The sequence below is a fragment of the Benincasa hispida genome, chromosome 4 (genome assembly GCF_009727055.1).
Source record: "Benincasa hispida cultivar B227 chromosome 4, ASM972705v1, whole genome shotgun sequence".
Lineage (NCBI taxonomy): Eukaryota > Viridiplantae > Streptophyta > Magnoliopsida > Cucurbitales > Cucurbitaceae > Benincasa > Benincasa hispida.
The window spans coordinates 5,436,553-5,449,417 of NC_052352.1; the positions used below are offsets into that span (position 1 = coordinate 5,436,553).

At 34.0% G+C, this 12,865-nt stretch overlaps 1 protein-coding gene and 2 pseudogenes across 1 annotated transcript; all 3 read right to left on the minus strand.

Annotated features, from left to right (window-relative positions):
- Positions 1-463: 463 nt before the first annotated feature.
- Positions 464-1,433, minus strand: LOC120075519. The gene is made up of 4 exons (XM_039028990.1): positions 1,365-1,433; positions 1,122-1,290; positions 979-1,076; positions 464-535 (listed from the first exon to the last, which is right to left on the minus strand). Exons 1-4 carry the CDS (start codon positions 1,431-1,433, stop codon positions 464-466), a joined length of 408 nt encoding a protein of 135 aa, XP_038884918.1.
- Positions 1,434-10,006: 8,573 nt separating this feature from the next.
- On the minus strand, positions 10,007-11,455 carry LOC120076890 (annotated as a pseudogene).
- On the minus strand, positions 11,341-11,889 carry LOC120076891 (annotated as a pseudogene).
- Positions 11,890-12,865: the final 976 nt, after the last annotated feature.

Here is a 12,865-nt window from a genome sequence, read left to right on the forward strand (position 1 = left end):
CATCTACTGTAGGGAACGATACCTAGTCAATTCCCAGGTGTTCTAACTGATCACAGCAAAGGCGACTCTTTTTACCCCTATCCATGCATAAACATTATAAGTTTACAAGAAGAAAAAGATATTTCTTTTAAGCACATAAGTATACTTTTTTTTTTTTTTTAAGGATGATAATATTCTTTTCTTTCCTCTTAGTCTAACATTACAAACCATCATGCAAGACACTCTCTAACCAGTGGGGCCTTTCGAGGTGACAACCAAATTGACTTAAATTAATGCTTTGTTCGGTTAGAGGTTCTAAATTAAAGTGGTTCGTGCTCAAGATAACAAAGGATACAAATAGGGATTCAAAACAAAGAACACTCAAGACAGAACTATGTTATCCAATTTCTACTTCAAAGCATGGCATACATCATGAGTGACTCATCAACCATCATAGTAAAAGAAATAAACCAAAGAACACAATTCAATCAGTCTCAGCATTCTTCCTAACCAAAATCAACTCGTTTTCAAAATTTTCAAGATTTTCCAAATTTTCCTAAAATCAACAGTAACATGCATATAACACAAGGTTCAAGCACAAAGTACGCCTCCCACCCCAAACTTAAAAAGATGCATTATCCCCAATGCATAACATCTAAAACAATCACACAACAGATGAGTGATATCAACTGGGTAATGAGTAGGGATTCACGAATTTGGATGGCAAACTAGTGTTGACAACACTTGAGCATCATCTTCAACTTGAGGATGAAAACAAAATAGTCATGAAATGGTTCTCTATCTTAAAAAAAAATAAAACAATCAAATAACAAATGAAATAAAACTGAAATAAAACAAGAATACTTGGGTTGCCTCCCAAGAAGTGCTTAGTTTAACGTCTTTAGCTAGACCAGGACTAATTGATCACTCCGTAAAATGTAAGTCTTCCATACGTCACTCTTCGTCTCCACAATAGTGTTTCAACCTCTGGGCATTGACCTTGAATTTTGTTCCATCCTTACCATGTAGCTCCACTGCACCATAAGGAGTAACATCCTTGATTACGAACGGTCCGAACCATCGAGACTTAAGTTTTCCTGAAAACAATTGAAGACGAGAGTTAAACAGCAAAACCTATTGACCAGGTAGAAAAGCTCTAGGTACAATCCGATTATCATGCCATTTTACCGTGCATTCCTTATAAATCTTAGAATTCTCATATGCTTGATTCTGGAACTCCTCCATCTCATTAAGTTGCAGCAATTTGTGCTTCCCAACTATTTGGAGATCGAAATTCAGCTTCTTAATAGCCTAATAAGCTAAATTCTCTAACTCAATAGGCAGATGGCACGACTTTCTAAACATCAACTTGTATGGGGACGTACCAATCGGAGTTTTAAAAGCCACTTATATGCCCACAAAGCATCATCAAGCTTTAACGCCCAATCCTTCATGTTGGCTTAAACTGTCTTTTCTAGAATTTACTTAATCTCCCTATTAGATACTTCAGCTAAACCGTTATTCTGTGGGTGATAAGCTAAAGATACCTTATGCTTAACCCCATATATAGAAAGCATCCTGTCAAGCAACATATTGTAAAAATGAGATCTCTCATCACTAATCAGTTATTGTTGGGTGCCAAACCATGTGAAAATATTTTTATGCAAAAATTTAGGGACCATACGAGCATCAATTATCCTAGTAGCAATTGCCTCTACCCACTTTGAAATATAATCTACCACAAGCAGAATATAAGAGTACCCCTTAGAAGGTAGGAAAGGACCCATAAAATCAATACCCCATACATCAAATAATTCTACTTCTAAAATTGGGGTAAGGGGAAATTCACTTTTCCTTGAAACATTTCCAGTACGCTGACACCTATCACAAGTTCTCATATATGTATAACAATTCCTAAACAATGTAGGCCAATAAAAAACATATTGTAATACCTTTGCAGCAATTCGTGTGGGCCCAAAGTGCCCACCATAAAGAGATGAATGACATTCAAATAAGATTTTAACATACTTCTCCAATGGCACACATCGCCTAATAACAATATCAGAACAAATCTTAAATAAAAAGGGGTCATCCCAAAGGAAAAACTTAACCTGGTGTTGGAACCTTTTCTTCTATTCATAATTCAAGTTAGGAGGCATCACTCCCCCTACCAAATAGTTCACATAATCAGCAAACCAAGGAATACTCCCTTCTACCTTGTACAGGCACTCGTTAAGAAATTCTTCAACTATCAGAGTCAATTGCAGGTCACTTTCATGCTCAATCCTGGACAGTTGATCGGCTATCACATTCTCACACCCCTTCCGATCCTTGATTGTGAAGTCAAATTCCTGCAACACTAAAATCCATCTAATCAGTCTAGGCTTTGCATCTTTCTTTTCAAACAAGTATTTCAAAGCAGCATGATTTTTGTGAACAATTATTTTAGAGCCAAGTAGACAGTTCCTGAACTTATCAAAAGCAAATACAACTACCAGTAGTTATTTCTCAGTAGTTGTATAGTTTACCTAGGTATAATCAAGAGTCCTACTTGCATAATAAATTTCCCTAAATAACTTTTCTCTACGTTGGCCTAAAACGGCCCCTATAACAAAATCACTAGCATCACACATTATTTCAAATGACTGACTCCAATCAGGTGTCACAATAATAGGTGCATAATTCAATTTTTCTTTCAAAGAATCAAAAGCAATCAGACAAGCCTCATTGAAAACAAACTTTGAGTCTTTTTCTAACAGGTTGCACAAGGGTTTTGCAATTTTTGAAAACTATTTTATAAAACGCCTATAAAACTCAATATGCCCTAAGAAACTTCTAACTCCCTTGACATTCACTAGAAGAGGTAACTGATCTATAGTTGAAACTTTAGCCCGATCAACCTCCAATCCTCTCTTAGAAATCTTGTGCCCTAACACAATACCTTCTTTAACCATGAAATGACATTTCTCCCAATTCAAGACAAGGTTGGTTTCCTGGCATCTCTGTAAAACATGAGAAAGGTTAACTAAACAAGAATCAAATGAAGACCCAAATACAGAATAATCATCCATAAAAACCTCCATGATCTCCTCAATCAACCCATGAAAAATGGCCATCATGCATCTCTGGAAAGTGGCTGGTACATTACATAAGCCGAATGGCATTCTCCTAAATGAAAATGTCCCATACGAACACGTGAACGTTGTCTTCTCCTAGTCTTCAGGAGCAATAGCGATCTGATTATAACCTGAAAAACCATGAAGAAAACAATAGTAAGGATATCCAACCAACCTATCTAACATCTAATCAATAAATGGCAATGGAAAATGGTCTTTTTCTGGTGGCTTTGTTCAACTTCTTGTAATCGATGCACAACCTCCAACCTGTAACTGTCCTGATGGGAATACTTTCATTATTCACATTTTTTATCACTGTCATCCCACCCTTATTGGGTGCCACTTGCACCGGACTCACCCAAGGGCTATCAGATATTGCATAGATAATTTCTACATTTAACAATTTAAGCACCTCGACCCTTACAACTTCTTTCATTGCAGGATTTAACCTCCTTTGGGGTTCAATCGAAGGACTAAAGGAATCCTCCATTAAAATATTATGCATCACAATCGAGGGACTGATCCCTTTCAAATCACTAATTGACCACCCTAAAGTCGATCGATAGGTCCGCAAGACTCTCAACAATTTCTCCTCTTCGACTCGATTTAATTTTGATGAAATAATTATGGGGTATGTAGATGATTCTCCTAGAAAAGCATACCTCAAATGTGCAGGTAGGTCTTTCAATTCTAATAAGGGTGGCATATTAATATTAGACCCACTAACAGACAGTAGAGGTATAGGTACATGCTTAGAATAACACACAGGTAAATAGTTCAAGCATTTACTGTAAAACAAAATATCCTCATCTATCCCATCTATCATATCCATCTCACAGTTTAACAAAGTCTGACTCAAATGATCAATGGTTAAGGCTAGTTTGTGAAACTCAACAATATGTCTATCCACAACACTAATCATCAGGTTTTTGGACTAGTAGTCCGAACACCATAAGGTGTTAAACCTGTGAGATACAAATGGGTATTTGTGGAGAAAAGAAATGAAAATAATGAAGTCACAAGATGTAAAGCAAGACTAGTTGCACAAGGTTTTTCACAAAGACCTGATAGAGGAGACATATTCTCCAATGGTGGATGCAATTACATTAAGATATTTAATTGGCTTGACTGTGTATAAAAGTTTGGATATGCATCTTATGGATATAGTCACAACATATTTATTTGGATCTCTTGATAATGATATTTATATGAGAATCTTAGAAGGATTTAAGGTACTTGGAACATATATATCAAATTCCAGGAAATGGTATTCAATAAAGTTATAGAGATCACTATATGGATTGAAAAAATCAGGATGGATGTGGTATAGTCGCCTGAGTGGATATTTATTGAAAGAAGGATATCAAAATAATCCAATATATCCGTGTGTTTTTATAAAGAAATCACAATCAGAATTTATTATTATAACCATATATGTTGATGACTTGAATATAATTGAAACTCCTGGAGAGCTTTCAAAGGCAATGGAATATCTTAAGAAAGAATTTGAGATGAAAGATCTCGAAAAAATAAAATTTTGCCTTGGTTTGCAAATTGAGCATTTAGCAGATAGAATATTTATTCATCAATCAACTTGTATAGGAAATATTTTGAAAAAATTTTATATGAACAAAGCACATTCATTAAATATTTCAATGGAAGTTCGTTCATTGGATATAAAGAAAGATATATTTTGACCTCGAGAAGATAATGAAGAACTTCTTAGTCCTAAAGTACCATATCTTAGTGCAATTGGTACACTTATGTATCTTGCTAATCATATAAGACCAAATATTGCATTTTCAATAAATTTATTAGCTAGATATAGTTCTTCTCCTACAAAAAGATATTAGAATGAAATTAAGCATATACTTCATTATCTCTGAGGAACAATCGATATGGGATGGTTTTAAAATCAAATTTTGATCTAGTTGGTTATGTAGATTTTGAATATTTATCTGATCCACACAAAGCTAGGTCTCAAACAGGTTATCTGTTCACATGTGGATGAACTGCTATATATCGTGGTGATCGGTGAAACAGACTATAACGGCCACTTCCTCAAATCATGCTGAAATTCTTACAATTCACGAGGCTAGTCGTGAATGTGTATGGTTAAGGTCAATGACTCAGCGCATTCGTGAAACGTATGGCTTGTCTTCAAATAAAAATCTTCCAATAATATTATACGAAGACAATGCAGCTTGCATAGCCCAAATCAAATGAGGATATATTAAAGGAGATAGAACAAATCATATTTCATTGAAGCTTTTTTACACTCGTGATCTTAAAGAAAATAACGATATCACTATACAACAAATTTGTTCGAATGATAACTTGGCAGGCTTATTATAAAGGCATTACCAACTGTAACTTTTGAAAAAATAGTACACAACATTGGAATGCAGCGACTCAGAGATCTTAAGTGATGTTTTTGTGAGGGGGAGTAAATATATTGTATTCTTTTAGGAGTATGTATTATAAGAAATATGTACTCTTTTTCCTTTTGGTTTTTCCTAGTAAGGTTTTAACGAGGCATATTTCATATATATATATATATAGACATTTAAGGGGGAGTATTATGAATATTATAATAATAAATGGATGTCCATTTCTTAGTGTCCCAAAGTCCGATTGGGGTCAGCCACGATTTCAGTTGAGGCAATGCTGGAGTGAGCGACCAAGGCTGAGGTGTTTTGATCTTAAGATCGACTAGAGGGCAGTTGGGTGAATTTAGCTCGATTGTGCATTTGGCGGGGGTTATGGAAGTCTTTGTTGTAGCGAAAGAAGCAAATGTCAGCTGTATGGCCTAGCTTTCCACAAGTTTGACATGTTGGCCGATTTGTTGAGGCATTGTTCCAGCGACCTCTTCCTCTGTTTCGACCTCCACCTCATCTGAAATTTGAGGGCTGAGAGTGTCCTTGTGAGTTTCGATACTGATTTGGCTGAGTATTTCCTTACACTATATTCACAGAGACTGGGTTGGGAGAGAGGGAAATGTTGGACATTCCAGACACTTCTGTCTTGACCGCAAACTGATATTCAAGATGATTTTCATATGAGAGGAGATCTGATTGCATATCTGACCAACATACCATGACTTTGCCTTCGATAGCTACGACTACATGGTTGTATTCTTCATCTCGGTCGAATAGTACTTGAGAAACAAGATCAAAGGGAAACACAGGGCTTCCAGCAACAGCAAGCCCATCAGCATATTTCTTCATTAAGGTTAAATACTCAATTCATTTTAAGAGCTCCTTTGCGTGTTTGTTGAAATAATCGCTTTAGGTAATCGGTTTCAGCTCTTGACTGTATACCTACCAGTTCTTGAACAGATTCCCATAGATCCTTAGCGGTTTGAAAACCCATCACTTGGGTTGCTACTTCTTGAGACGTTGAGTTGTAGAGCCACCCTAATAAGAACTGATCCACGGCTATCCAAGCATCATAAGCTGGATTTGGTTGTTGTTCTGTTTCAGGTAGGGAAGTTGCAGCTGGTTCTGAGCTTGAGCTCTCACCGGAGCTTTCATTAAGGTTCACTTTCTTTGTGAGGAATCAACTGGGACATTGATTTTCGCCTATTAAATACCCTTCTAGCCTGTAGCTTCTGAGTATGGGCCAGGCAAGGTTTTGCCAAAGAAGGAAGTTGGATCTGTCCATTTTAATGGACGTTGCCTGATTTAGAAGCTGATTTAATGGAGGATCTGTGACATTTTCAGTGTTGACAACATTATAAGGGAGACCGGTTGATGAAAGGGATGACTCAGTATTCACCATGGTAGGCTCTGATACCAAGTTACAAAACAAAAAATGGAAGAAAAGGGACAAAGACAACCTCTGAAATATTAACTCTTTTGTATTTTCTCACATAATTACATTGGGTGGAGAGGACCAATTTATATACAATTGGTGATCAAATAAAGGCAAAAGAAAGAATAAAAGAATCTGGTAAAAAATCAGAAATGGTAACAACAGAATGATATTTTGAATGAAAGAAATCCACAGTGGTAGAGGAGATCCGAATCAACGATATGTGTGGCGCCTCGTCAGTTGGAATTTGTTTTTGGTGCTCATCCTCAACACCATGTGCCTTGTAATTATTCATGTTTGGTATCCATGTAAGTTCATATCCTACTTGCCACTTTGTCTATAAATAGTGATATTTGGTGGATCTTAAAACCACACATACATCCGTGAAAATTCCACTACTAATTTTCATATTATCCAATTTTATGTTTTTAGTTATTTTATTTTATATTATATTTTATATATTTAATATTATTATATTATATTTTCTCTATATTCGTATTCCTGTTGTGCTCCTCAAATTCACAACAATATTTACATTAGTGGCATTTCGTTTATTTTTTATACTTTATAACTTTTTGGGGTTTTTCAAATAAAAAACAATGAGTCAACTTATTTACAAGTAAAGTAAAATTTCACTATTTAATAGTGATAGACCATGATAAACATCTATAAGTATCAGTGATAGATATCTATCACTCGCTAATAGACAATGACATTTTTCTATGCTTAAATATTTTCAGCAATTTACTATTTAAAATAATTATTTTAAATTTTTATAATATAATAGAAATGTTGTTGTTGAACTATAAAATGTGAAAATATTGATGGAAATGTCATGATATTAACTAAATCAAATACTTTTGCTGTATTTTTATAAAAAGGAAAGTCCAATAATCAGCATCTTGAACACTTTGCGATTTCGAAACAAGAGGCTTATACCTTTTCGGACTCGGCTTTTAATTTTGGACAAATAAGGGAAAAAAATCTGAAATTTTGAAACTGGAAAAAAAATTAAAATAACTCTCGGGTGAGAGCCGAGTATCCTATCCAACTAGACTACAACGGATTGGTGATTAAATAGTAAATCCTTAATCTATAAATTAGTGTTTTTACTTTATACTATTTTTAATTTCATTTTTTAAATTTTTAATATTTTATTATTGTTATGGCGAGAAATTAAATTTCCATCTGCATGTAAAATTTTCATCCATATTTCCATATTGGGATTAGGAGTGAGTCAACATTTCTATTAAAATTTATAAAACATAAATAAAAAAAGAAATAAAAGATTACTAGCTCAAGTCTTATTTGGTAACCTATTGTTTGTTATATTTAATTTTTTTTAAATTAAAACTATTTCTTCTCATTTTTTTACGATGATTTGCATGATTATTAAGTATGAAAAATATATTCTTAACCAAATTCCAAAAATAAAAATAAATGTTAAAAAATTACTTTTTTTTTTAGTTTTCAAAATTTGACTTAATTTTTTAAAACATTTGTAAAAAATAGATAACAAAACAAGAAATTAAAGATGGAAAAAGTGTTTATAGGCATAATTTTTAAAAACTAAAAGTCAAATAGTTACCAAACGAAGCCTTAGTTAAAAAGTAAAATGTTTATCGATTAACCTTAATCAAGAAAATTTTCAACTGGTTTAGCTTAAACGTAGTGTCATCGAACAAACATTGTGAGTCCAGGTCTAATAATGTACACTTTTACGTAGAGCAATTGTTTTAAATGGTAAAACTGCTGAAAGTATTTTCAAGTATGGCAAAATGTCGTTGTCTATTAGTGTTAGAATGCAATAGACATTTATCTGATACATGTCTATAGCAGTCTATCGAGTCGATATCTATTAGATAGATGTCTATCGCAATCTAACACTAATAGATACTAATATTGTGTTATATCTGTAAATGAGTTACTCATTTTCCTTTATTTGAAAATAACCTTTTTATATATTTATATTTATATTTATACACACAAAAATATATTTAAAAAAACTAGAAAGTTAAAATAATAATAATAATAATAATAAAATTAAAAAAATCAGCTGAAACTAATTAGTTCCTAATTTCTCATAATTCTGTTGCAAATGGAGAGAGTTTCTTGAAGAAGTCTTGAGAACTTCTATGCTCCTGCCTTCAATTTAGATCTAAATTTATGTAATGTTTGAACAATAGCATTTCTAGGGTAATCTTTTCCCCTTACATTTGAAATATGGCATTAATATAAGGCCATATTCCTGCCATGAGTTCCAACTTCATCCTCTACCACCAAGAACAGAATCTGGAGTATCGAAATTACTAGTAATTACTATCACCAGCAATCACCATTCTTGAAATGGTGAAACCTCCTTCCCATTTCTCACCACTTTTTTACGATTTTGAACCGTTGAATGTATAAAAAAGAAACGATAAATGATAATTTTTTAATCTACATCCAACTATCCAAAGCGTTCCCCCATGCTTTTATTATCTCAAACCCAACTGCAAGCTTGTCACTGAGTAGACAAGGCATATTCTTTGTGCAGATTCTATAAAATGAAGCCCATACTTGGTGTCTGGAATATATCCTAACTTCTTCATTTCAAGGCTCAATTGCTCTAGATAATTGAAGATATAGATAGTCTCTGGCTTCATGTTTAAACCATCTTCAACCATCTTATATCTAAGTCTTGTAATTAACTTTGTTTTCCATTTCATGTATTATAGGGGAAACTCACTCATCAAATCCCCAACCAATGTATTGATGCATTCTTTGCAATCAAAGCTTTCTTGTAATTGTCAATTTTCACATCAATAAATTCTAGGTTTTCAATACTTTTTCTCTCTCTCATTTTATAAAATCATTTTCTTTCGAAACGTGAAGGGAGACTAATCATATACTGATGCTGTCCGCGACTTTTGATTTTACACGACTGATTTGCTTGCTAGATTAGAGCAAATGCTGCACAATCGTCCGTCCCATATTCAAAAATTTGCGATTGTGATAAGCACCTCATAAAGTTCACTGTATCATCCACCAAGGGCACATGAACCCTGTTCTCAACCTCAGTCCAACTAAAAGCAGCTCGACAAAACAAATCCAATGACCACAAGCAGAGAGAACTACAAAAGGCATGCTCAGGAACACAAATCTTGCATCCATTTAGATCATTGCATTGTCAACTAAGAGGCTGAATCGTGGCCAAGCACAGACCAAGCTGTAAATTGCATAATCACCTAACCTCATTTGGCTAAAAAGCTTCAAACTCTCTTTCCCCAAATCCATCTTGTGCTAGACCTGAAGTTATCACGGTCCACATAAGAAGGTTTTTCTTTGGCATTTTTACAAAGACAGACTTCATCTTTTCTCCATACGCCCTGCACTCCCATGGTAATGAAAAACAACAAATCAAAGTGAACAAAAATGGAAACAGGGGAAAACATTATATGTAGGATCAAGTGCTTCAACTGACTTCTGTATTCATTAAAATAGAAACATTATAAGTATTTATAGAAAAAATAAAAACTAACATACACTAATGCACTAACTTTTACCACTAACTTTAAAATTCTCCTCCATCATTTTCACCAAGTCATTAAGTCACTTCCTTCCGATTTAAAAGATACTATCTAATTAAGTTTGTACTCATTCTTTAACATGCACATCTGGCTAAGACTGCATTCGAAGCAACTATATCTTTCACTGGCATCTCACCGTACCTCCAATACGAAGTAATCAATGTATTATAGAAAAGAATTATATGATTCGGGTTCAGCCTACTTTTTAAAATGTACGGGCACCTGTTTTCCCAGCTGAAAAAAATCCCACCATTGGCACATCCACTGATCACGCTAGTGTAGGTGAACTCGTAGTTGTGGACTCCAATCAAACGCATTTCCATAAAGAGTGTTTGGAGGCATCCTCGAAAAGACCACGGTGCACATATCCAAAGAACATGGCTTTCCATGCTACCCCCAGCTTTTCAGTCATTGTGTCGAGAAGGCCACGTGCCTCATTCAGATCATCATTCTGTCCATACCAAGTAATCAATGGCGTCCACGTTAACTCATCCCTTCCTGCCATTTCATCAAACAATTTCTAAGCTGATTCTTATGAGAAAAAAAAGGAAAAAGAAAAAACAAAACTCAAGATATGTGATTTATTCAATGAAGAATGATTGACCCAAAAATTTAAATTAATAGATAAAGATAATTTTAATATTATATTAACATTCTAATGATGAAATTACATGTTTATCTAATATAGAATCAAAGTTCATGAAATCTATAAAAAATATTTGATCTAAAATTGAAATCCAACTCTTTGCAAAAGTAGAAATTTTAATATAAACTGAAATTTGTAATATTGTGATGGTGACCAAAACAGAAATTTGAATAGCTTGATGGTTCTAGTGTTCACCTTTTGAAACTAACACGTGCATTTGGCCACTCTACTGCTCATTATCAATGTCAACAATAAACGCTAGAACACTAAGCACATTTGTATATTTAAAGTCATGAGGCCGAAAATTGCACCGTCTCATAGCATGAATCGTTTCAAGAGCAGAATGATCAACACACCCAGTTATCACTGCGTTGGAGAGAATAGTATCCCTCATAATGAATGGAGTTCCATTGAATATTTCTCCAGCCATATTCGAATTTCCAACGCAGAGTATGCCGCAATCAACAAGTCCTCTCTACAGCCTCTGGATCAGCAGTTTGGTCGAACAGTTGGCGGGCATACACAAGATCGAACCATTTCCAGTATAAATCGAGTAGGCGATTGACAAGGTGTCCACGAGGCTTGAATCGCGAAGCAATCATATGTGTATAAACAGATCAAGCAAGTGAATATGAAGAGGGATTCGTCGGACAACAAATCAGTTGCAATTGTGAATTCGAACCATCACGAACGTCCAAGAAGAATCGCTCTAACTTCAAGAGTAAATTTGAGAAGTAAAAAACTGGGTATAGCATCAATGGCGTGGGGAGGAAACAGGGAGAATCAACATCAAACCTGAAAATGCTGGAGATCCTTCATAATGTTGCTGATTTCGCGGGTTTCTATAATTATGTTGAAGAACTTTCAAATGACTTCTGTTCTTATTCAAATAGTTAAGACTAAACTTGGAGCAGTTTCTAAATTTTGAAGGCAACGGCGGATACGAGGGAGCAGCTTCTTGCTATTTCTACCATTTTTCTTTTCTTTATTCCATTCTTTTATTTCAAGGAAAAATACATTTGGTAAAAATTTTCACAGATAGAAAAAATATTAAATTATTTATAAAAATAGTAAAAAAAAAAAAACAACGATGGACATTGATAAAAGGATCGACAACTTCTTCCCTCAATTCATAAATGACTTAACACCAACAAGTTAATAATCAAGTTTGATTATTATAACAAATAATAAATATTAATAGCAAATGAAAGTCTATCAGTGATAGCCACTAATATTTTCTATCATTGAAAGCTTAATCTTTGATTATATTTTCATAGTTAATAGTCACTTATAGAAATCTATCATTGATAGCCAACTTAGTGAATTTAATTAATAAAGTTGAATCTCGAACTAAAATGTAAGTAGAATGCATAGAAATTATCACTAATAGCATGTTTATGCTATCGTAAAAAAGAAAATGGACTTATACATGTTTGAGAATGACAAGAAATGGGCAAAAATGTGTTTAGTGGCTATGATTGATAGAAGCTACTACAGTAGCATGTTACCAGTGATAGAAACTAATACTAATAGTATGTTATCGATGATAAAAGCTACTCGATAGCACGTTATCGGTGATAGCTCTCTATCAGTGATAGTTATGATAAAAGATTATTAGTGATAGCTACTGTGCTAATCAAAGTTGTTGGTCTTCTTTCAAAGTTGATCACTATTTATAAATCTATCATTGATAGCCATTGATAGCCTTAAGTATTAATATTTCAAGGTTGATTCCAATTGAT